Here is a 25,712-nt window from a genome sequence, read left to right on the forward strand (position 1 = left end):
GAAACTCATTTGATCCCAACTGTGCCTTTGGCCCTACTCTAGCAATATGTACCATGGCCAGATTTCAAGTGCTAACATTACTTTGATAATAGGTGTGATTTGGGATATTGTTGTTTGAGAGGTAAATGAAGAACCAAAAAAAAGTATAAGGTAAGCATGTATGAGAAGAAGTCCTTAATTCACGGCATTTTTCTCTGTCTCTTTGTTTTGCAGACAGGACAGGATGGGTCATCCCCGAGACCTACACCCACCCGCATTCCTGTGTCAAAAGGTATGAAAGCAGGAAAGCCAGTAGTGGCAGCCGCAGGAGCAGGAAATGTGACAAAATTCGAGCCTCGTGCTGAGACTCAGTCTATGAAAATAGAACTGAAGAAATCTTCAGCCAGCAGCTCTGCCTCCCTGGGCGGGGGTCAGGGCTGATGGCAGTGGCTCAGGGGGTACGTTCTGCAGGTTTTACTGCTGCCATGGAAGTCAGCTCCCCTGTCTGTGTAGTTGTTCACGTTTGCCTGTACTAACGAAGTCCTGCAGCTGTCACTTAACAACAAACTAATAAGTGTGTGCACCGACTACTTAAATAACAAAATGCTTTTGTTTTCTTACTCAAGTTAAAAAAAAAAAAAAAAAAAAAAAAGCTGTCAAAAAGGCAATTTTATGCCAGGAAGATTTTCAGTCTATGAAGTGAGAATGGGGTAACTGCACTAGGTTATTAATCTAGTTCAGGAATTCTTAATGATAGACATGGTCACTTTTTAGTAGATCAAAGGAAGTTTGGTCACTCTTACTAGATTGTTTCCCACCTTAACGGATCACTTTCCACCTTTGCTGCTGCATGGTCTGCTTTCCTTCCTGCCTTGATCACATTATTGAAATGCCACATGGCCTGGGGAAGCAATGCCAGAAGACTTGCCATGCACACTTGAAGTCTTGTTTAATGAAAGCCAGTCCCTCCTGTGTGGGAGGGGAAGAGAGGGATGGGCACCATGTGACCTTGTAGCCTTCTCTCTGGGAGCCTCCCATCAAAATCACCATTTCTCAGTAGTGAGCTGCTTTCTCAGAATAGTTACTAAATTCAAGGGCATAGGGATGTTGCGCAATGTTTGGCAGCAACTTAATTCTTCCAGAGAGAGTTAACACTTGTAGACAACACTTAGAACCAGGTCCCTGACTTACACACACTGGAATACTGCGAGCTCAGGGCTCAGGTAAAGGCTTGTGAGCCAGAAGGTGTTTAGTCTTCAGCAAAAGCTTGAGAAACACTACCTGGCAAAAATCAGTACAATCCATTTGTGCCTGCTCCAAAGACCACTGAAGGCTATGAGGAAACTCATTCCATTGACTGACTAGGTTTCAGTTTTCCTGTGGGGTCTAACATTTAAACCTTACTTGCCAAGCATCTTTATGTCTTAGAGGGTAAGTCAGCACAGACTGCTGGTGGCAGGAATTGCTATCTAAAGGCACAGCTCAGGTACAGACAGTGAAAGAGAGAGGGTTTGGTAAGGAAATTACTCTCAGTTTTCAGTTGTTTAAAATATTTTGTCATAAAATGCAGATCACCTTACAATACCATGGTGATTCATCATTTTTCCTCCCCTCTTTGTGATTTCCTCATCTGTGTGTTTGCATTTTTAAAGCATGTTTTAAGGAATTTTTCCAGCATGGAAATAGTGTGGATGCTGACGATTGTTATAATTGTTTATTTAATAACAGTAGAGTTATTAAAGCACATTTCCATTAAGCAATCAGTTTTTACAGAAGAGTCACAACCAAAAGAAATGAAGCTGAGCAGATGGGTTTAAGGGTGTATAATGATGGGTTTAAGGTTGTGAAATGCTTCAACCACCTCACCAAGCTGTGAAGGGCCCAGTGCTTAAAACAGAAAGCAAGGTGGGAAGACCACCAATAAATTATAAATAATATTCACAGAAAGGAAAATGCACCAGTGGTCGAAATACGAAATTTGGCCTGGGAGAAGATATTTGATGGAAGACTCTGTCACCAAAGGTCAACAAAATTATATTCAATCCAAGCAATGTTTAGTTTTCCATCTGCTTTGTATTGCTTTAGAATTTCAGATCCAGATATAACAATTATCCCATTGTAAAGCTGGCATTTTATTATTCACCTGAAAGGCATTTTTTCTTTGCCACATAAAAAAAGTAGGTTTTGGGTTTTTTACATGTGTAACACCTAAAATGTCTGTTAATTTTAAGGTTCTAGTTCCTATGATATTCAAAAATTGGATTAGTATTAGTAGCATTTTTTCATAACTTCAATTCCCAGTACTTCAGATAAAACTTGGAAACTGGAATTCATAAGCAATGTGAGTTAGTATGTCAGAAATACATCAGATCCTCTCAAGTAATTCTAATCACTTAAAAGCCTCAGTAAGTCAAATTGTTGCTGAGATCTTACTGTTCTTATTGTAACACAGACATTTTAACAGATATTTAAATACAAAAAAGGGGTTTTTTTTTGGATATTCACTCTTAATACTGTTACTGAAGTAAGCTGTAAGGTCAAACCAGTCAAGTAATACTGCAAACATGATCCCCAAGCTAATGTGGCTTGATACAGCTGCCTTAAGCCTTCATTGTGTCAAAGAAACTTAGTTAACTGTTGCCATACTCAGTGTTCTATGTGTGGCCGTGGTTGAAAATTTTGTTTTTGTTTGAGTTCTAAGAAACTAATTCACCTGAAGAAACAAGCCAGCCTCACAGTACCTGAAATCTAGGGCACACAAACTGGCACAGCTAGAGCCAGAACTGCAGGCACAGGCCAGGAGTTGCTCCTGTAGAGTCAGTAGGATTTGATGAGAGAGATTTTAGAAATTCCAGAGAGGTCACGATCCTGATATTTTTCCCCAGGGGCTGAACAACTAAAACGGACTTTTGCTCTGCAGCAGAAGTCTAGAGACTTCTAGAATTGGGCAGCTGGTTAAACTGTTAGCTAAGAACAGGTACTTAGTTACACTCAAAACTTTTGACCTCTGTTTTAATTGACCTAATATTCTTGTTTCCTAAAGGTAGAAGGGTAAGATGAAGAGAAAAGAAAGCCTATAGTTCAGAAGTCTTAAAGTTCAAGCCTAAAAATTTGTATTACATTGAAATTTCCTCTGAATCTGAAGACAGTTATGTTTAGTGTGTTTAGATTCTCCATTCCTAGGTCAGCTCCAAAAGGCAATTTAAACAGCGAAATCTAAAACCAGTGCCTAAGCCCAAAAGGCATCCTGAAGATCTTCTTGATGTTCTTCCACAGCCCTTATCTAGTCAGTGTTTCTATTATGACTTAAATGTAGCACTGCAGCCTCTGTACCTCGCTGAGACCCTTAAAGCAGGTATTCTTGTATTTCCTCCGACACTTTTAAGTTAAGCCACGATTTCCTGATCACTTAAAGTCAGGCTGTAACTCCACACTGGACTGAAAAGCTGTAGTCCTGTCTTTGTCACCTCCAGCCAAGAAAGTACTCACTGACTATGTGGTTGTCCTTTGAGCTGGCACAAGTGTTTGAACTCAACTGGGTAACTGATCTGAATTAAAAGGAATCTGGAAAAAAAAAGCATAAAGACTGGCTTTGACATAACTTAGTACCAGGCTCACAGGCCAGAAAAAGAAAGAAGGAGGGCGTAGGAAACCAGTTGGTGTTTTAAAGTGACTGTAGGATCATGAATGCCTTCTAGTAGATCAAATACTACACAAAAGCAGGGGTTGTGCTGCTTATTGTCAAAAGCTTTTGATTGAAACCTTTTCTCAGAGGTAGGAGGCAGGTTCCCCTTCTCAACAGTACCTGAGGAGACTCAAACCCACATCAGCTGCAGGCAGGTTCACTAGTGGCACTGACAGCTGAGGAGGAAGAAGGTGGCATTCTCATTCCCTCCTGGAAAGGCTGTGCCGTTCTGCATGGAATGCTTCAGTATTCACTGAGCAGAAACAAGAGAGTGGTTGAGGGGTCGGGATATTGAACTAGGAGGGAGTCCCCCCCTCCCCAGATCTGTGTCCCCGTTCCAAAGGCTGCCTTTGAGCCTGGCCCTTTTGAAAAGGAGGCTTATAAGATGAAGTGTCTGTGTTCATCCATCCTTCCATCTTTCCTTCCCTAATGAATAACACTGAACACACCAACCAATTTCATCCAAACCTGACAAAGCAATAGGGGTCTCCAGAATAAGAAGTTTTTCCAGTTTAATGAAAAGGACGGCAGAGAAGAGGAGCAAGACCTTAGCAGTGCCTCACTGTGTGGAAGAGTAGGGCATGAGCTCACCTTCATACAGCATCAAAGAATGAACACAAGAGTGATGTCAGAAATGCCACAGCAACAAGCTTTGTTCAGACCTCAGATTTTACTAGGCACCAAAGAATCAAACTCTGACACGTCAATCCAAAGGAAAGTATTAGGGCTTTATTTACAGGGCTTTTCTGTGTTCTACATTACTGGATTATAACGTGTAAACAAAACTTTCTTAAGTGATCATCTGGGATCACTCATCGTCATGCTTTCTCTCTCTTACCTTTTTTCTCAGCCATTTTGTTTGGGTTTTATTTTGGCTTTTTGTAATGATGAAGTGAAACAATTTCAGTAGCAAAATAATGCATTCAGAGTCATAATGATAGTTACAATGCCTTGTCAGGAACAATGACGACGGACCAATCTTTGTACTTATTAGTCATATTCATGTCAGCTGGAGACAAGCCCTGTTTTGGCTGATGACATGGCCATATAAGCAGTTGTGATAACTCAAGCCCAGCAGTAGTACCATATAGCTTAGCACCAGCAGTAAGGTGGAAGAGCAGGGAAAATGCCAACCCATTCATGAGCAGCACACATAGATTGAGAAGGTGCACACTTAGTTCTCCAGATGATCTCTCTGATTTTAAATCTAGTTCCTAACAAGTTTTCTACTGTGTTCCCTAAGTTAGATCCCATCACCAGACTTACTGCTACATAGGGGTATTGCTTAATGTAGTGATTAGTAGATCAATACATTTGAGTAAGTGTAACTGAAAAAGGAGCACAGAGCTTCATCTGTAATGCCTGGGGGGATTTCCCTCAGATTACTAAACATCCTAAGCAAATGGTAGACGAAAACCAGAGATTTCGATTTACTTTGCTCACCTTTTTTCCTTTTGTTGCACCCGTTAGAGTGATTTTTCAAAAACCAAACACTTTGTGACTCTTTGTAATATGCCCATAGAGTACACATCACTATATTTAAACCTCAAACCACTTAGAGCACATAATAATTACCACTATGGGAGCAATCTCTAAAGCCACATTAATATGTTGATCCGGGCCAACAGGATGCCAAGTCATATGTCCCTGCTTGAAATATGCCACACAGATTCTAAAATATGCTCAATATTTACATGAATACTCAGTAATTCTGATCAGATGTGGAAAAGCATGTCTTTGAATAAAGTAAACTACAGTCCCTGCTGGGTTTCAGGTACTTGGCATAAGCTGCAACAGGCAAGACAATTTTCAGACCAATTATATGTTCCCATCACACATCAGTGGCCAATTTCACTGAGTTGCTTTGAAACACGTAGTTTGCTGGCAGGAGTTTTTGTGAGCTCATCTTTTGAACTTGTTTTCATTTAGGGGAATGGTTTTCTCCCCTGTGTCAGTGTGAGTTATCCCCTCTTAATTTTGCTTGAGCTCCCTTGGGCAAAATTATATGCAATATTTCTCATTATAGATATTAACTTTACTTTGAATCTTATTCCCTGCACATTGCTCTTACCTTGGCTTTTTTTTTTTCCTTAAAATGTAACCAGGGTTAACTACTGTCAGGTGCAGAGCTGTCAGCTCTCAGGTATGAAACACTCAGGTGTGAATGGTTCTCCAAACAAAAAAACCTCTCCTTGGGATTTTAAAAAGAGAAATGCTGATGTATGATTCTCTGCTGTTGCTTGGGTGTGTATTGTCTGTGGTACATTCATTTTTGTATTATCTGGTGATACTTGTATATATTGTAAGGATAAATTAAACTTTATATGTTAAAATGCCACTTGATGTGCTTCATTATATGAACTGGTATCCTGATCTGTTTCCTCGAGAAATTCTGTTTTACATCAGTAGGACTGAAAGCAGAATTAGCTGTTTTACATTAAATTCATTTTCTTCTTCTGTCATTAAAATAAATTGTTTTGTTTAAGTGAATACATAGCTCCTTGAAATATTCCCATCTAGAACCCTTGAAAAATATATTTAATCATATCCTTCAAATATAATCATATTCCCACAGAGGGTGGCCTAAAAGAACTCTGACAAAATCTATCCTACTCTAATTTTAGCTTAGTAACTGTTCAGACACCTCTTGTAGTAACTACACGTCTGTGTGTGTACATAATATATATATATATATATATAAGCATTTCAAATACAATACAACTGGGACAAACTTAGAGTGTGTGTTCTCTAGGTGTGTAAGAAATGAATGAAAGATAAATATCAGTGGAAATTATTTTATTTTATTTTTAATTATTTTTTCTCCTACTCTTTTCTGCACAATTACTGTTTGGGAGAAAGGTGTCTGGTTCAGACACCGACTCTAGTTTTGCTGTTCATTCAGGGACTGAGCCTTAACAAGAAGTGTGATATTTTTCTGCTGCCCAGTTTTTTAGAATTTTGTGCCTAAACTGCTTATTAAAGGTGCACTATGAATACTAAGAAAATAATTTTTCTTTTAAAAATAATATTTTTAATATTAAGAAAATAATTTGTAAATGAGCTTTTGACATCATATTCCACAAGAGCTTCAAGTTAGAACAGCACTGGCTGTAAGGTAAAATCATACAATAATTCATGGTTCTTTCACATTCATTACTCAAGTGTGGTAGAACTGGTGTATATTTCTTGTTGAAAATCATTTTTTATTGATAAATTTTATGGAAAATAAGTACTTTCAATTCGGGAAGTTCTATTATTTTATTTGCCTTAACGTATTTTATTGGACGTTGCCTCAGCCCTGCTGCTGCTGGGATCTGCCATCTAGTGGCAAAGTTCTAGCAGTAAGAGTACATGGGAAATATTTTCATTTTTCTTTCTTCTTTTAATGTAACTTCATGAAACACTTTGCAAATATTAGTTAGGAAGTGGATAAAGGCAGAAGTCGATAAAAATGTAAAAGGCAAAAACTGTATCTATAGTGTCATTTCTTGGGTCACGTAAATTTTGAAAAATCTTAGGACTATTCAGAAAGGAAGGTAACAAAAGTAATTTCAATTAAGATTAATATTTCTGAAAATGTATAACTATGCTTTAATTAGTATTGGTACAGTTACATTATTCGAAATGCTTAAAATGCACTTTTCAGAGAAAAATATTAATTGACAGGTAAATTCTTATATTAAAAAAGTTGCCTGTAAGAGTTGTGTATATAGGTAGAAGAACAGAAGACCACGCCATAAGTACTTCAGGAGAGTCCAGGGATTAATCAGGGTCAGGGACCTCTGATGCTACATATAGGGCAAAATTAAATCCAGACTTTTAAAGAAAATGCCAACACATAGTTTTGCATGCTGTGGCTGAAATTTATCCCCATTAAAGTCAGTAGCAAAATTCAAGAAGACTTATTGAATAAATACAGCATAGATTTCTAAGCCAAGTTTAAATTTAAAAAAATGTGAAATGACCCCATACCTCTTCCTCATCCCTTTTTATGAATTGCCACCAGATTTATGATGAAGTTGCTTAGACAAGATACTAGACACCCAACTCCAAGTTTTTCTCTACCTAGTTTGGGTGTGGAACTGGAACTTTGGTGTCCCTCTGCTTTAATCCATTCACCTGTATTATTCCTTTTTCCCTATGGACGACCAAATGATGGTCTTGACACTGGAGTGGAAGCCAAGGCCCTCTGAGCCCTTGACAGGTACTAATTTAGTTTCCCTTTGTACCATTAGCCAGGACAGATTGATCAAGCAGTGACGTGAGAGTAAGTTTGTGAGACTATTTTAGAAAAACGCCTTGCACTGCCGTTGTAATTGTTCTTCTTTAAAGTAAGTTGCAATGTGTTTGTAGCTTCGTAAACCCGAATGTTTTGCTCTCTTTTCTTTTAGAGAGTGTCATCATTCACCAGTTACGCGTGAACTCTAGATGAGTTACCGCCCGCTAGAGCACTCTGTGCACCACCCTCCATGCCTGTGGATGGATCACTGTAGGAGCTCTCTGCCATCAACACCAGGGTCACTTGTGCTACTGATTACTTGTGGAAGTATTAGTGCTTCCATTAAGTTTTATATATATATATTTTTTTTTTTCTTGGTAGAGCTTTAAAAATGAATGGCCTTGCTGGTATTTTAAAAGTATCTAATCACAGAGAGAGCAGCAGTCTTTCTGCCAGCTGAATTTCACTTCTAATTGCAAAGCCTAAGGCACATGCTTGATTTTGTTTGATATTTACTATATAATTTATTTTTATAATACACTTTGTAAAGTAGCTGTGCCAAAGTTGCAATTCCTGTTGCTTATGACGCATTTATTTGTAGAATACACTGTCAAATTTTCAATTTGATATTTTTGTAATAGAGAGTATGTGAAGAAAGAAAAATGTAACTTCAGCAATGTTTTCTGTTTAAATGGAAAAGTATTCAGTACATTTTTTTTGCCATCATGAGATTCTGTGAGACTAAATACTCTGAAGACTGCTGTATGGAATTTGTTGCAGAATATTTCTTGCACTGTGTGATGGTTTGGCATAAAATTAAATATTAAAGTCCAATGCCTTGAAGTACAACCAGATTTACTCATTTTAAACAATGTCAGTCAGTTTTTAAAGCTGTGATTTTTTTCTATATAAAGTATGTTTTTACTTCTGCCTGTACCAAAAAAGTTGATTTTCATTACACTGTAACTAATAAATTTTCACAACTATGCAAATGTAATCAGGTGTTTGTATTTCAACTCCAGTTTCTTAAGGTTGGCTCATCTATGTATTTGTTTATGGGGGCAGAATACGTGTTTGGAAGTTCCTTTTTCTGACTGGTGTCTCATACAGTGTCCCAGTGATGTACAGGGTGAAACTGGTTCATAGAATGGTTTGGGCTGGAAGGCCCCTTAAAGATCATGTAGTTCCAATCCCCCTGCTATGGGCAGGGACACCTTCCACTAGATCAGGTTTCTCAAAGCCCCATCCAACCTGGCCTTGAACACTTCCAGGAAAGCTGTTCAACAGCTTCTCTGGGCATTTTGTTCCAGTGTCTCACCACTCTCACAGTGAAGAATTTCTTACCAGTATCTAATCTAAATCTACTGTATTTCAGTTTGAAACCATTCTTCCTTGTCCTGTCACTACATGCCCATGCAAATCTCTCCATCCTTCTTGTAGGCTCAGAAGTTAAGATACAGAGATGGATCAATCACCAATCCCTTAATGACTTAATTGTTTCTAACCTTATGCTTTCACAGTACCAGTAGAGCTGTTCGACTGGTACCGTCAGAATCTTTAGTCCTGGGCTAGCACCTGGACTAGAGACCAGGCACTCTGCCACACACTGAGAGTCCCCTTGTACACTGATGGTTGTAGCTTCTCAAATAGCATCCAGAGAGTCCTGTGGCACCTATACTTAGGATGATTTTTGAATGAATGATAAATAAAGCTACATGCAATCCAGGCAGGGTCTTTTTTTCCTTTTACATTTCATAACCAATGATTTTTAATCTAAGTCATTGGCACATACTTAAAATACTGCAGATTTTTAACTGCAGAAGCTACTGGGAGAAATTACTATTTTTTGGGAAGGAAAACTGTGTTTGCTTGCAGGAGATGTGCTGTGAGATGCCAGAAAGAGAGCATTAATGCAGCATCCCACTGGGATGGTTAGGTTGGTCCATCTTTGAAGCTGGAATATCACACTGATCCGTAGTCAATTTGGTCTTCATGGGAGCCATGGCAGCTGTTTTTCCTTTCACATATGAGTTCTGCAGCAAATGCTGACACTCTAGAGAAGCAGGATATTCTGGAACCTGTATGAAGTTTCTTGGAGTTTATCTCCATTGTGAAGAGTTTACTAATACAGCCATACTGAGGAATCAAAATTAAGTGCTGTTTATCCTGGCAGAAGAGTAATTTTGTTAGTGTAACTTATTTTTAGCTGGTACACCATGTTTTTTAAGGAGTGGAGCTTTTTCTGTACAGCAGACAATGTATGCCAATAACATAGCTGTGTCAGTAGATCACACTTTAGTGCAAGCTGAGAAGAATTCCAGCATTTAGAGAGCAATACAGCTGAGGTGAATAAAGTTCAGTGTGTGCCACATTTCAGTTTACAGCGCAGCTGAATGAGCATTGTAGCGACCCAGATCTTCTATTTTCAAAACACTACTTGGGAATTGAAACTTAACTATGTTAAGATCTACACTGAGCTCAGCTGGACTGAAATTCCTGGCTATTTGAAAGTGACGGTGACATGCCTGAAATAAACTTCAGCTTTTAAATATGAGTAGGACATAAGTAAAATCTTATTCCAAAACTGAGTCTAGATTTAAAAGGTCCCAGTCGAAGTTGGAACATATTTTTCCTTGTCTAAATTTTAATATAAAACCAATTCAGTATGAGTGTAAGACTATGATTCATAAACAAATACAGAAACATTTACGGTTTTGCACTTATATTACGTTTTTAAGCTTCCCAAAATAAAGCTTTGTTTAAAGCATACATACAATCATGGTGTATTGAAATAATTTTAAAATATTTTTGATGAACTGCAACACTTTGGAGTAGGAGACTGGTGATTTCATCTTGCATTTATGTTCCTGGTCAATTTTTTACATTACCTAACTTGAATGTGAATCTAAGACAAATATGTAAAAAAAGTGCATTAGCCCACATAACTAACCTGTATTTGGGGACACTCAGGAAGAAGTACATTAATATAGACTAAAGATGTGATTAATTTCTACAAGTACTGTAATTTTAAAGGAGGTAATTGGGAAGTGCTTTCACACTAAGATAATGTAGAGGCTATAGATATCAGTAGCTTTTAAACAATAGAAAATCAGTGAAAGAACTTTTCCCTTAGATCTCTTACTGAAAGACCCGTGTAGTATAATTATAGTGACAAAATATAACGTTTCAATCTATGGAAAAAATCCCAAATACTTAGATTTCTAGAGAGAAACTCCACAGCCCGTGAGTTTTCTTTTTGTCTTGTTGTGAAACATAATTGAACAACTTTAACATGCCCACTTTTGCCAGTCCTCTCACACCTGAGAGCATCAGGTCCCAGCTTCCCAATATTGCCCCTTGGTTATCCTGCTGCCAGAGAAATTTCTTGCCATCTCTCACCACAGGTTTACAAGCACTCTTGTTCCTTTGGGATCCCAGGCTGCATCTCCCTGGATTCTCTGTGAGGCTGTGGGAATAAAAGTCACTATAGCTGAAGGTAATAATTGCAAACAGAAGATAATAAAGGAAAGGGTGGTACTAGCGACAAGGAGCCCGTTGTCTAGGAGGAATGGCAGCAAAAGTTGGGGTCCACATGATAGTGGAAAAGATAAAATAGGAATGAAATCTAGTTTTAGCACAGATGCCACAAGGAATATGATTAACTTTTGTACCCAATATAATTATTTAGGCACCGAATTAATAATTACATTTTAGATGCTTATATATATATATATATATATATATATATATCCGAATTTCCTATGCTGTCTTATGTCAAAGAAGCCTTTTGTGGCTCCAGAGCGAACATTTGCACAAGTCTTGTGCTCCCCCCAGCGGTCTTCACTGATGCTCTCAGTGCTTCAGAGAACTAAAAGGCATTTATTTTACAAAAACTGTTCCAGAGCCAGCTAAAAAGCCTTCAGTTTGGACTACATACTTACAAAGTTATTTAATTACATATTTCGAGTTACTTTTTTTCTTGAAATCAAGTAAATTCATAAATACTTGCTGAATGTGGATTTTGGCAGCACTCTAGAGTGACTGCATAGGAAGGACTAGGGAGTCCTCACAAAACAGACTTTTTAGAAGTGCCAATAAAGTGAGAAACGTGAACTTTCAATGTTGCATTAGCTTGAGCAATGTCTGCTAAAGTAGGTATTCTGGGCTACAAGTACATACTCCTACACCATGTTCCACAAGGTGACTGCTTCTCCATGGAAGGGGTTTTAACCACTAGAACATGCTGGCCCTGGGGGAGTGGTAGAATCTCTGTTCCTGGAGGTGTTTAAGAAAAGACTGTAAATGGTACCCAGTGCCATGGTGTAGTGGCATGGTGGTGCTCAGCCAAAGGTTGGACTCAATGACCTCAGAGGTCTGTCCCAGCCTAATTGATTCTGTGATTCTATTTAGATTGAATAGTATTATTAGCACAGATTAGCTCCTTACAGGAAAACAACAACATCCATATGTGTAAGTGTCTAAAGGGTGGGTGTGGAGTCAGAGGGAGCAAGACTCTTCTCAGTGGTGCAGAACAAGAGGCACCAGGCAGAAACTGATGCACAGGAAGTTCCACCTGAATATGAGGAAGAGCTTTAGTGTGTGAGTGACTAAGCCCTAGAACAGATTTCTCAGAGAGGCTGTAGAGTCTCCCTGACTGGAGATATTAAAAAACCCTCTGGATGCAGTCCTGTGCCATGAGCAGGGAGGTTGGACCAGATGATCCGCTGTGGTCCCTTCCAGCCTTACCCACTCTGTGATCCTGTATTCACTGCACTGATTCACTCACACCTCCTGACAGCAGAGCAGGAGTACAGAGCAGAACAGCTCCCAAAAGTGGTGGTCGGCACACACGTCTCCATTCAGAGAAGCTCTCAAAACTCTTGTGCATTATCACATGCACTGACCGTCTGTAGAAATTGAAAACCACAGCCCAGATTAAGAGTGATAAGAAAAATAAATTTAAAACCACAGCCAAGAAACACGCATGCTCTAAAAAGGTGAGGCCATGTAAAACAGTTCCTGGAATATGGAAAACAGTTTATAGAAAGTTTGAAAATGTATGACAGGTTTATGAATATGCAACGGGCTGATGAATTTAAGGGGTGTCTCCAAAACAGCAGGTGTGCTCTTGGCTGAATGCCAAGCACCCGGCCGTCATAACCTTTTGCTTTATTATTTATCTCTTATTGTCTTTTATTAAACCTTTTAAAATCTACCAGGAAAGCGAACCTCGTTTTTCACAACTGCTAGGGCCGTCAGGCAGTGGAACAGGTTGCCCGGGAAGGTGGGAGAGTCACCACCCCTGGAGGTGTTCAAGAGGCGACTGGATCTGGCACTGGGTGACGTGGTTTAGGGGTCCCAGTGGCAGTGCCGAGTGGATGCTCGGACTGGATGATCTTGCGCGTCTGTTCCGACCCTGCCGTTTCCGCGATTCCATGACTCCATGATTTGGGCGGGCACGCGGCCATGCCACGTCACCACTCGCGCGCCCGCCGTGCCCCTCCCGCAGCTGCCGCGGCCGAGTGCGCAGGTGCGGTGCCCCTGGTCACGTGTCGCGCGGTGGCGGCGGCGGCGGCGGCGGCGGCGCCATGGCGGTGAACTACAGCGCCAAGGAGGAGGCGGACGGGCACCCCTCGGGCGGCGTCGGGGTGCCGGGCGGAGGCGCGGTGGGCGGCGGCGGTGGGGGCGCCGTGAAGACCCGCAAGCCCGACAACACCGCGTTCAAGCAGCAGCGGCTGCCGGCTTGGCAGCCCATCTTGACAGCGGGCACGGTGCTGCCGGCCTTCTTCATTATCGGCCTTATCTTCATCCCCATCGGCATCGGCATCTTCGTCACCTCCAACAACATCCGCGAGTACGAGGTGCGGGGGCGGGCGTGCCCGGGCCGGGGCTTTGGGGGCACGGGGAGGCCGGGCCGGGCGAGCGGGGATGGCCTGCCCCGAGGCCGCCTGCGGCTCCGGGGAAATGCGGTCCCGTCCCCTCCCGGCCTGCCGTACGCGGCGGGGGCCCGGGCGGCTCCGATCCGGCCTAACGTCTGTGCTCGTCAGCAAAGCGCCCATTAATTACCCTGAGCAGACGCCGAGCTGACAGTCGTCTCCGTATAGACTGTAGCCCTTCTGTCAGTTCTGTTCTGTTAGTGCTCCCGAGGGAACTTCCAGGGAAGTTACTGACAGCATTTAATCGACACAGCCCAGTGCACGTTTTTTTCCCTCAGTACAGAAAGTATGCGCATCATCCGTGGGATAGCCTGTTATTTATCTTCAAATGTTCCAAAGTAATTGTATTTCCAGGACAAAGCTCTGTGGTGAATGTATTGCTGTAATTTTTACTTGCGGCGACGATTTAATGTTGCAGGTGCTGTATGGGAGACCAGGGTGTCCAGAGTAAACTTGGAAACAAGGATCAAAGAGTATGACTTTATCTAATTAACTCTTACAAAAGTCGAGTCATTTACATCTGCTGCTGCTGTGAAAAGTGAAAAGCTGCTGAGCGTTAGCTGAAAACTGAACTGTATGTCACAGATGGATCGATTTGATAACAGAACCCGTTTGTGTTGTAAGGAAATGACCCGCAGGGCTTAGGGACGGACAGCCTTGAGAAGCAATTGACAGCTGTTATGAGTTTCGGTGAGCTAATATGGCTGGGACTGATTGTAGGGAAGAAGGTGTGTGGTTGTTTGTTGTGTTGTTTTATTGGAGAACATGAAGTTTTGTGGATGAAATCATTCCAGTTATTGGACTAAGCTGTCACTTTCAAACAAGTAGTGTTTAAGACAGCTTGCCTGGTGGCAGCAAGTTGTCAGTGGAGCCCAACTGGCTGAAGAAATCATGAGGTAGGGAATGAATGGTATTTCCATATTTCTCTTAAAATGTAAATAAGATTATAATGAAACCAATTTTACCCCCTTTTGTGTTAAGATCACAGTTACAGTCAAGGAGAAAAGCAGAAGGGAAAAACCCAAAAGTGGAAGTGTATTTTACAGCATCCTTATTTGTATGTAAGCATATTTTTTAGAAAATAGTTGCTTCTTATACCAGCTGTTGGGATTATGCTGAACATCTGAAAATTGGCACAAGTGCTTCAGAGAACATGGGCACATAGACTTTTAAATTGTCATGTTTTAGCATATTTAAGGTAAATACAATTGCATGTTTTCAACACTCCATGGAGAGAAGTAAAAAATATTCTTGCTAACTCTGATTTTCGTTGACAACTGCATTTAAAATAATCATTTCAATAGTAAAGCAGTATAAAGTTTTAGATCGTTATAATTGGACAAACATATCCTTTTTCCATTATGACTGAATCGGCATTGATCTTTGGGAACAAGAAATGCATCAGTTTCAGGAGTCCAAAAATGCATGCAACTTCTAGTGCCTATAATGCTGCTGTGTGCATGTACGAGATTTTTATATACTGTTGTTGCTTAAGCAGCTCAGCCAGATATTCCTGATAAGTTCCAGTAGAACCCAAAAATCAGCTGTTCCCACCTAACATTTGGCACAAAAGTTGTAGGTGAGCTGGGAGTATGACCGATGCTCCCCTACACAATTAGATTGTGTATATACAGCAGCAGTAACCATTTGTATGGCAGGCACAGGCCTTCAATCCTCCCTGATTTCAAGATACTCAAGACTGGAAAGAGTTTCATTTGTTTGTTTTGTTGTATGGATTTACTCCTTCATCTTTTGAAATTCTCGAAAATCCCATTGTTAGGCTTTTGTGAGGACAGAGGGTCTCTGGAGTCTGTGGTAAATCAGAAGGGGAAACTTGTGTTGTGTTGCGCGATCCTCCTACATGTTTTATGAAGTGCTGATCCAGTGATGTTCTGCAAGTGAGATTATCATCCTAAAGGCAGCTGAATTTTGAAAAAAAGCAAGTTTAAATAAAAGAAACTTTTATAGTTGCAGCCACAAAACACAAATGAAGCATTTTACCAATCACAACTCTCAGCACCACTGAGGGATGCAGTTTAAGACACTGCTATCACATATATGCTTAGATGACATACATACCAGCTTAGAATGCTGGCTTTTGTTATAACCTCCAAAAGTTATTCAAAAACAGCTGTAAGTTTAGCTGTGGGAGACAAGACATCCAGAAGCTACATGCAGTGACTAAGCTTTTTTAGAAATCTAATCAGGGGAGGAAGCACAGGTGGTTATTTATACCTGCCTCCTAGACAATAGCATGCCTCTTAAAATGTGTTTGTATGTGCCTGTAAACTTAGTGTATTGGAATTTAATAGGATGTATAATTTGTGACCCTGCAATACAGATTTAGGTTCAAGGTTTCATACCTTGAAACAAGGTATGCTAGCCATTGGTGTCTCTATGGACTGCACTGTTCTACAGGTGCAAGGATTGAGCAACAAAATGTACCTCTTCCATTGATTTCCTTTATAAGATGTCTTGAATTTAAATGTGGAAGATTTCCAACAGTTTAAGTGTACTAGAATTATTGGGTTTTTGTTGTGTTTTCTCTAGCATTTTTTCATTTTTTCAAAAGGGTATAATCAGTTATTTATCTTGGGTCTATTGTGGAAATAGTTCATTTGGGTGGAAAATTAATCAGCTGTGTAAGTCTTTTTGCCTGTTACTGAAGGGTGAGAGAGTTCTGTATTTCCTGGAGATTTGTTTTGTGTTTGTTTTGTTTTGTTTTTTTTTTTAAATTTTATTTTATTTTATTATATACAGAGTGAATAAGAAGCATTGACAGAACATATTAATTTATGATAAAATATGAGGAATATACAAAGTATGAAGTGTGTAGGAAAGAGATCTTTGTGCTGTGGCTGCTGACATGAAATGCATAATGATAGATTAAAAGCCAGACGGACTTAAGGCATGGCTAGGAATGGAGAACTGAAAGTAACTTAAATGCATTACTGTTACCTACATCTTCACCCTTGTGTGCAGTTCCTGTAGTCCCATGTCAGAAATTGTACAAAAATTAATCAAACCTACAAAGAGGAACAGCAGAAAGGACCAGATTTATGGATTGCCTTTTATACAGAAATGGTCAAGCAGAGTAGGATAGATATATGACAAAGTATGAAGTCTTCAAAATCACAAATAATTTGGAGAATATGTGTATGCAGTAGTTATGTTATTTCTATAGGTGTATGTCAGTTGACAGACATCAACAGCCTGAAAGGCCATTGGTGTGGAATAACTTACATATATCCAATGTCGTTAAGTCTGCATTTTTTTGGAAGGGCTTACTATGTCAGGTTGTCAGATGTTGGCCAATCCTACCTGAACAGAACAGTCAGGCAGATTCTTGCTGTGGACTCTATAGTCAGTCCTTAGCTCTCATAGTCAAAAGTGTTACTTTGTCAAGAGTTGAAGATGGATGCCTTCATCCTTTTAAATAAGCTTGCTAGTGAATGTAATCTGTAAATATTGATGCAGAAAAAAACCACTTGTATTAGCAGTTACTGTACAGGAAAGCTCTTTGATAGCATGCAGGCTGATAACAGTGCATTAAAGCATGGTTCTGCTTCAATATACATCAATTTCATGCTCCACAGAACTTAGTCAATTACGTTTTTAAAAGTGGAGTCTTTAGGTCTTTTGCAGCCTTAGTCTTTAAGTGTGTGCTCTTGATCTAAAACTTCTCACACTGGCAAGTTCTTTCTAAAATAAATGCTTGCTTCAGCTTACTTTAGCAGAACACACCCACCCGAATTAGCCTTCAGTTTATGAGATGCATTGTTCATTGAGAGCAGCAGTGGGGTCTGTCTGCTGTTGCTAAACAGAGCTCGTCCTGGCTGCTGCAGCAGTGCTATTTCTAGATCTGCATAAACTTAATATCTTGCTCAGCTCAGGAACAAAGATGGTGATCCTCTCTCAATCTCCTTCTCTGCCAGCTAATAGCTTCTGAAGCTCTCTAGTTTCAGCTAGGCTTATTAGCATGTAGGTTTTGTCTGTCAGAAATCTGGCAGCAGAGCAAATGCCAATCAATAAAAGTGCTTCCTGATGGAACTGGTTGCAGCTTAATAGATACTGGAGAAATCATAGGAAAAAAGACTCCGATAAGATGCTGAGGAGAACAGGCGTCAGTTCTTTCCTTGTGTGTTTGTTTTAGCTAACCTTAACATGGGTATTAGGACCAATCATAAATCACTAGTTCTTACTTATGCCTTTTACTACAAACATAAATAGGACAAACCACTCGCAGCAGCTTTTCAAATAACTGTATAGATGTTGTAGTTTAAATGCTACTGCTGCTGCACGATTTTTTTTTCGCTAGTTTGAGTCTAAATTCTAAAATCGGTAATTCATGGTAAGTATAGAAATACATCTTTTATAGGCAGATGTAAGCTTTCTCCTGCCACACTTGGTGGAGCTACATATGAGAGAGAGCTGATGTGGTCAAGCTACTTGAGTTGGCTTGGACTGTAGGGTGAGCTTGTAACTGCTAAGGCTGAATGTACAGATTTTAAAAAAATGCTTTTTATGGGCTACAATATTCAAGACAGAGCATACTGTATAAGCCAGATCCATACTGATCATCTTTCTTGTCCATATACTGATTATTTTACCGTTCCTGACAAAATAGTATTGCTGTATTAATCTTTACTGTTTTTGGACATTAATTGATTTTAATTTTTTTTCTAATTAAGTAGATAAAAATGGTCAACAAAGTAAGATTTCTAATACAAATCTTTATTTTTTAAATACCTAGACTTTTAAAAGCTTAATCTCTCTGGAAAAACATACAAAAGCTGAAATCTGCTTTTCATAGTGTGCGTGTTTGGAAACATCATGTTGTCTGGAGTGTCTGCTGGTTTTGTTTTGGTGTGGTTTTTTTGGTTGGTTGGTTGGTTTGGGGTGCGGTTTGGGCTGGCGGTGGTGCTTGTTGGTTTTGTTTGGCTTTACTTTGGGAGTAATTTCACCTCATTTTTAAATTTGCTTGCATCTGAAATCAAGCATATAGTCAGAATCAAAAACTGGTTTACAGAATCATAGAATGATGAAGGTTGGAAGAGAATTCTTGAGATTGTCAGATAGGCCTGAATGTGCTCTTGATGTTGAAATATGATTGCAAAATAAATGCCACAACAACTCTTTGGCTTAATAATATTTTTTCTTAACTCTTCCATTGTAAATTAATGACTGTTTTTCCTATTACAGATTGACTACACGGGAACAGAACCATCTTGTCCCTGCAACAAATGCTTAAATGTGTCCTGGGACAGCCCTTGTACATGCACCATCAATTTCACACTGGAACATTCATTTGAGGTATGCTGCCCTGTGTGCAGGATGAAGTCAGAATGGCTTATATGATCTATTTCATATGGAAAATAAAAGTTTTGTCACTTAAGGATTTTTTCCTCTATTTTAGAGCATTATTTTTAGTTTTCCTTTGAACTTGGATTTTTTTTTTGTGTTTCCTTTTTCATCAGCAGGGATGAGATGTTTCTTAATGCCTCTGTTTATCTGGAAACGAACAACATTAAGTGGAATGCTTGTGTTTTACACAGTAAGAGTTACCCTATGTGTTACATAGCTGGAGAGTAGATGAGCTATTCCTGCATGATGTAAAAAAAATCTCAGTTCAGCAGGAATTGGAAATAGCAGATCAGTGCTTTCTGGCAGATTGGAGGCAAATGAGGCTTATGAGTTCCACATTGGACAGGTATTGGGATTAGATATGGTGAATATCATTTTGATAGTTGGTGGCACGTTTATATTGTTTGACTTCAGCCTTGTTAGGATAGTACTTTTATGTATGCAGTATGAAGAGAGGATTGAGGTTCTTACTTTATGAATATTGCTATAAACCTGAGAGTTTTAAGAGCTTAAAATTGCAGGTTTGTGTGAATGAAAATCCCTCTTTCCCTATCTTGCTTTTTGTAGAGCAATGTATTCATGTATTACGGACTCTCCAACTTCTATCAAAACCACCGTCGTTACGTGAAATCTCGGGATGACAGCCAGCTAAATGGAGATAACAGTTCACTACTTGTAGGTATTCATGCTTGGATGTGATTGAGCAACTGCTTTCTGACTGTTGCATGAATCACCACATAGAGTATTTAGTTTCATTATACTGAGGTACTAGAATTTTTGCATAACAGTAGGCAACCATAAGGAATCTATATTTTGTTTACTGAAAATAACTGTAAAGTATTATAATTCATATTGATCATGTAAAAAGCAGGTTAGTTGTATAAACCAGCACAGACTCATTTGCCTTTTTTCTTTCTAACTATCAGAATCCAAGTAAGGAATGTGAGCCTTACCGCACAAATGAGGACAAACCCATTGCTCCTTGTGGAGCTATTGCCAACAGTATGTTTAATGGTATGGTAACAATTTAAAGTTATCATTTATAGGGGTCTGTGATCTAGTGTATGTTTTCTGTTGTATTGCACATTGTTCTGAATGAAGATGCTGTGAGCTGTTTTGTTTTGAATTAACATATTTTCATTGTTCAGAATAAAATAAATACTGTGTACTGCTTGTACATGTTTCAGAAGTGCTAGGAGAATTAATTTAAACTTGCAGCACACAAAGGATGGAAATACCTGTTGTGAGAATCTGCTGCTGCTGTGATGTAGAAATGTAGATATCATATATGGATAATAAACTGCTGTCTCATATACACTGATTCTTACAGAACAGCTTGTGATTGTGTCAGGCAGATAGTAAATGCCTTGCTCGGTTATTTTTGTTTTGTTTTCTCCTGGAGGTAATTGTTTCAGTGCTTATCAAGATCATCTGTCTAATGAAAGTTTCTGCAGCTGGTCTTCTAATTTGACTTTGTCTTTAGATACACTGAAGTTATTCCGCATTGATAATGACACGAGGACTCAGATTCCTTTGATCAAAAAAGGCATTGCGTGGTGGACAGATAAAAATGTAAAGTTCAGGAATCCCACAGGAGATGGAAACAACTTAACTGCACTTTTCCAAGGTAAAAAAAGAAAAAAAATGACATTTTAAGAATGGCAAAATGCTTCAAACACATTTTGATTTCAGAATTTTGCCTCACTGACGTTTTACTGAATGTGCTAAATGAATGTTCTCTAAAGAAATCCAAGCTAAGGAGTACTCTGCTATTTGAGAGGTTGTCTTGAAGTAATAAAAGCTGCAAGTTTCTGATGAAAGTATTTGGTTTTTACCTTTTCTTTAATAATTAATTTTGTAGTTTTAATTTTTTTAATTTTTTTTTTTGTACCCTGAATACTAAAATATGTGTAATGTATGCTGCTGGGGTTTAACCCCACGTAACAATTAAGCATCACACAATGTCTCATTAACCATGCCCTTGCTCAGTGGATGGAAGAACTGGGAGGCTGAAAGTGAGAAGGCACATAGGTTGAGACTGTTTAGTAATTAAAAACAAACAACCAAACCAAAAACACAGCAAGGAGAGAGGAAAACAAAACCCAAGAAAAACAAGTAATGGAAAAGAAAAGAATTGCTAACTGCCATCCGAGTCCCTGAGCCAAAGCAGGCCCTGCCTACCTCTACCTGCCGTTTTCTGTGGTATGGGATATCTCTCTGGTCATCTGTGTCCCCTCCCAATCTCTCCTGGTCCCCCAATCTCATCACAGGTGGGGTGAGGTGAGGAACTGCAGAGGCTGGAAAATACTGCTTAGCAATAACAGAAACATCCCTCTTTATCAACACTGTGTCCAGCACAAATCCAAAACACTGTCCCTTATTAGCCACTGTAAATAAATTTATTTTTTTTTCCCAGTCAAGACCAGTACAAGTTCTATCATGTTTGGATTTAACTTACAAAGAAATTCTGCAGTTGCTAAATGAAACTCTGCATATGGAATTTTCATTTAAATGTTTCTATGGCTAGGTTGTGCTGTTCTCTAAAAAAACGGATTTTTTTGTTATTAGAAGTGACTGATTTGTCTCATAGTTTAGGTTATATACAGTTCGGCAAATAAAAGTTTCCTTTGGGTACTGTGTCTGAAAAGTCTTCTTAGGGCTGTAAGAGCATATGTGTTTATGCAAGGTGTATAATAACTTCAGGCTTAACCTGATGTGGGTTTCTTGCTTAGTCACAGCCAAATTATGTGTTGTCAGTGTGATGGCTACCTTTGGAAAAGCAGATACCTTACGCTAATACAATGTGGAATTGTATTTCCAATAGCAGTAGCAAAAGCATTTGGACATAATCTGAAAAAATGTTTACAATATTACTTGCTCATGGTTCAGGAAATGGTTCTCAAATTCTACCAAGTGAGCAGAGGATCTGTCATCATAATGGAGAATTGCCCACCAAGCTGTGCTTTGAGACATGACTTCCTACCCATCCATATGAATTGTTTAAATAAATAGACAGTGCTGTCATGAATTATGTTATTTATAGAATTTAAAGAGTTTAAACTGCAAAATAAAAAGTTCTTAAGCAGCCTAATGTGTTTCAATAGTAGTGAGTCAGCCTGTCTGTTCATACTGTTTAGAAGTTAATGTGGTTTTTCAGGATATTAGAATGGATTTTGATGAGCCAGTGTGTTACGCAGTCCTGTATTTGAAATACTTTGTTATTTTTGTTTAATCGTAGGCACAACAAAACCTGTGAACTGGCCCAAGCCAGTGTATATGCTGGACACAGAGCCTGATAACAACGGCTTTATCAATGAGGACTTCATCGTGTGGATGCGCACAGCTGCTCTGCCAACCTTTCGCAAGCTCTATCGTCTCATCGAAAGGAAGAATAACTTTCAGCCTACCTTACAGGCTGGAAAATATTCTTTGGATATTGAATACAGTATCCTTTGAAAGGAGACCTTAGCTGAGCTTAGAAGCATATATTGGCAAGTTATCAGATTGAACTAGCCTTTTTTCTTTCCATCTCTAAAAAAGATGGTATTGAGCTGTGGTTGAAAACTGGCACTGAGACCTAGATAGACTGTTACCATCTACTTCCGTGCTAGTTTTATAGCATTAATAGCTTCATAGAGACAGGGAAATCAGATTGGTTGGGTGCTGCGAAGGAATTGAGAAAAGCATAGGAAAAAAGGAAAGAACAGAGGTAGCTGATAGCCAAGGAATTTAAGAACTGTAGCTTCAAGGTGAAATGACACTATGCAGTGAAAGGCAGACTGACTCTGAAGGTCACAAAAATGACAGAGCTGTGGATCTGGTGAAGGTCTCTGATTCTTTTTTGGGGAAACTAAATATTAGGTAGAAATGCAAGAGACTAGAGAAGGACAGTTGTCATAGTTACTGAATTCTTAAAATTCAAAAGCACTTAATGATACTTCTTATATAGCTATTGCAATGGTTCCCTTTGCTGTAAAACTGTGGGGAGTGCATGCAAAACTGAATGAATGTAAAGAAAAATTCTGTGGTAAAATAGACACAAGGACTAAAATTTTTATTTCCCTCACTTTATGAAAGTAGCTTCAATAAGCCACAAAACGATGCATTTTACTCTTCAGGGTTAGTGTCTCCTAACATGGCTTTTGTTTTGAAGTTGCTGACAATGCCCAGATTAGTTTTAGCCAAAAAGAACAGCTGAATGTTACATATTTGCAATTCCAGTTCCAAAGGCAGCAGCTAGTATTTGGAACCTGAGTGAAATGACTCAAAATTTTCATGTGCCCACTTCAAGCTGGGTTTGGATACTTGCTTCTTGTTTTCCTAAATGTTTTTCAGATTATCCTGTTCACAGTTTTGATGGACGAAAAAGGATGATCCTGAGCACCATCTCGTGGATGGGAGGCAAAAATCCCTTCCTGGGAATTGCTTATATTACTGTTGGGTCCATATGCTTCTTCTTAGGAGTGGTGTTGCTGTTCATTCATCACAAATACGGCAATCGAAACACGAGTGCAGACATTCCCAATTAATCTTGCATTCTGAAAATAACTGTACTGCATGTGCATCAAGGCCAGTCCAGAATGGACCCAGTTTTTGAAAGACAAATCTCTGCTTCTGTCATTTCTGAGACTGGGTGCATAATTTTTACCTAAAGCTCCCCTTTCCCATACTGTGGATTAACTCTTGAAAATGACGGGTATACAATTAGCTCTATTGATTGTATCTCAGCCTATGTCAGAACAATTTTTCTGATGTTTGCCTCTAACTGGACAGGCCACATGATGCATATAGCTCCTGTTCCCTTGATGCATCTGCTGCTTGTTCATGTGCTATGTCATGTCGGTATGATTCAGTATTTTTAGATTGTGTGGAGAAAGATGGTTATAAGATGCTCTAAATTGTTGACTTTCCAGAATTCAGGTGTCAGTGCTTTTGGAAGAAGTCAAGTCTTAAATGTTTTCTTCGATTTACTGTCTTGTGTGCATGGGCTCCTACATTTCTTGCTGAGATTTTAATATATTTATACAAGTTGTTAAATATTTTTCCTGTGTCCTACCCACCTCTGTTATATTAAATCCTTTAAGTGCTCTGTAAACTTCAGCACTCTGGATTCTTTGTATATTTACAATATATGTGCCTGGCCAGTAAATGAGCATTCTATGAAAATACCAGAAAACCTATTTGTTAATTATCTGTGTGAGACCCTTTAACAGATTGATCTAAATTGGGACATGCTTGTTGCAGGTATAATATTTTTCTAGTTTTCTTTGCTGTAAGTCATATCCAATACTAATTCACTTTTTGCTGGTTTTGCTTTTTATGAGCAGCACCAAGTGTTAATCAAGAACTTTAAAGGTTTTTTTCCATTCATACATAGGGATGAATTCCTTTTACTTGGAGGAGTTTCCTAATTTTTTAAAGCATATGTATTCTGAGCAGGCTTTGTTTTAAGGGAATTGTATACTTTTTCCTCATTTGGAGTGAACACCACATTAATTTTTGCAATGTTAAGGAATTAAACTACAGAAGTTCAGAAGTTCAGATGGCAGTGACATTTTTCCCTGAAATGCAGGTTTAGCTTGCTGTGAAACATAATTTAAATACTGCAGTTAGACACAATGTGCAGCTTAGTGTCTTACATTACAGAAGGATTCACCTTTAGGTTAATTAAAAGTTAACTGCAACCTGTAAAATACTACTTTTTGGTGACTTTTTTTTTAGATGATGCACATAAACTGTAATGTATATGGTGGAGATCACTTTATATGCAACTAGCTTGATAAAGTATGGAGTATATTAAAAAAGACCTAATAAATTCTGCAAACTATTTAGTAAGAGATTTGGTTTTGTTCTTGAACATACATTTATTTTTATCTGGATGAAAAGACATCATTAAGTGTAAATGCAGTTTTAAATGAGTTGTATTTCTGGGATTGCATATTTATTTAAAAATGCATGGTCCCGTAGCTTAATCTGCAGGCAACTTTAAAGAAAACTATTAATTTATCACATAATCACATGGCTGGTTTTACTTAATACCTTGTGTAGCCTAAGAGTTGAAATATGTAAGTCAGGATAAACTGGAATGAGGAAGCATTTCCAGTGTGCTAGCTCTGTGTACCTCCATATAATAATTTATTTGCATAGTACAGCCACGGCTTTCAAATAGTACCTTTTAAGATTTTATTTACAGTGTTGCTCATGTTGCTGGAGTTACAGAATAAGGGTAATGTACCCTCAAAAACTTGCAGAACGTGTTAAACTGGCTTCAGCTAGTCCAAGATAGAGTAAATGAGCAAGGAGATGTGTCACAATTAGTGGTTGTTAAAATGTTTTGATTTTTAAACTTTGTCACTTGAAATGCAGATATATTCTGTGTCATTCATAATTCCTGTTTTTTCCAAGTGGGAAAGGCTGCTTTTTGGGCTGTGCTTAAAATTAAAAAGGAAGTATTTTTCTGTCTTCACCTTGTAATATTTTTCAATGCCTTACTTTTTTTTTTACTGACTATAGTTGCCAATGTATCTTC

The 25,712-nt window shown here is 38.8% G+C and overlaps 2 protein-coding genes across 6 annotated transcripts in view; both read left to right on the plus strand.

Moving 5' to 3' along the window:
- FILIP1 (filamin A interacting protein 1) overlaps window positions 1-8,880 on the plus strand; it is a 102,531-nt gene extending 93,651 nt beyond the window's left edge. For 4 of the 5 annotated variants that reach the window (XM_014870208.2, XM_014870209.2, XM_088162150.1 and 1 more), the window contains 2 exons: window positions 214-437; window positions 8,056-8,880. In XM_014870208.2, the coding sequence (XP_014725694.1) occupies window positions 214-420 (207 nt within the window). In that variant the 3' untranslated portion in view covers window positions 421-437; window positions 8,056-8,880. The remainder of the gene's footprint in view (window positions 1-213; window positions 438-8,055) is intronic. The other variant, XM_088162148.1, reaches the window with a different exon arrangement.
- Window positions 8,881-13,417: 4,537 nt separating this feature from the next.
- CDC50A (cell division cycle 50 P4-ATPase accessory subunit A) lies at window positions 13,418-25,018 on the plus strand. Its single transcript, XM_014870213.2, has 7 exons — window positions 13,418-13,744; window positions 19,022-19,132; window positions 19,751-19,858; window positions 20,110-20,197; window positions 20,667-20,810; window positions 22,422-22,628; window positions 23,519-25,018. The coding sequence occupies exons 1-7, from the start codon at window positions 13,472-13,474 to the stop codon at window positions 23,710-23,712; spliced, it is 1,125 nt and encodes a 374-aa protein (XP_014725699.1). The 5' UTR covers window positions 13,418-13,471; the 3' UTR covers window positions 23,713-25,018.
- The last annotated feature ends 694 nt before the right edge of the window (window positions 25,019-25,712 follow it).

Source organism: Sturnus vulgaris, chromosome 3, assembly GCF_052056855.1.
Source record: "Sturnus vulgaris isolate bStuVul1 chromosome 3, bStuVul1.hap1, whole genome shotgun sequence".
In the NCBI taxonomy this organism is placed as follows: Eukaryota; Metazoa; Chordata; class Aves; order Passeriformes; family Sturnidae; genus Sturnus; species Sturnus vulgaris.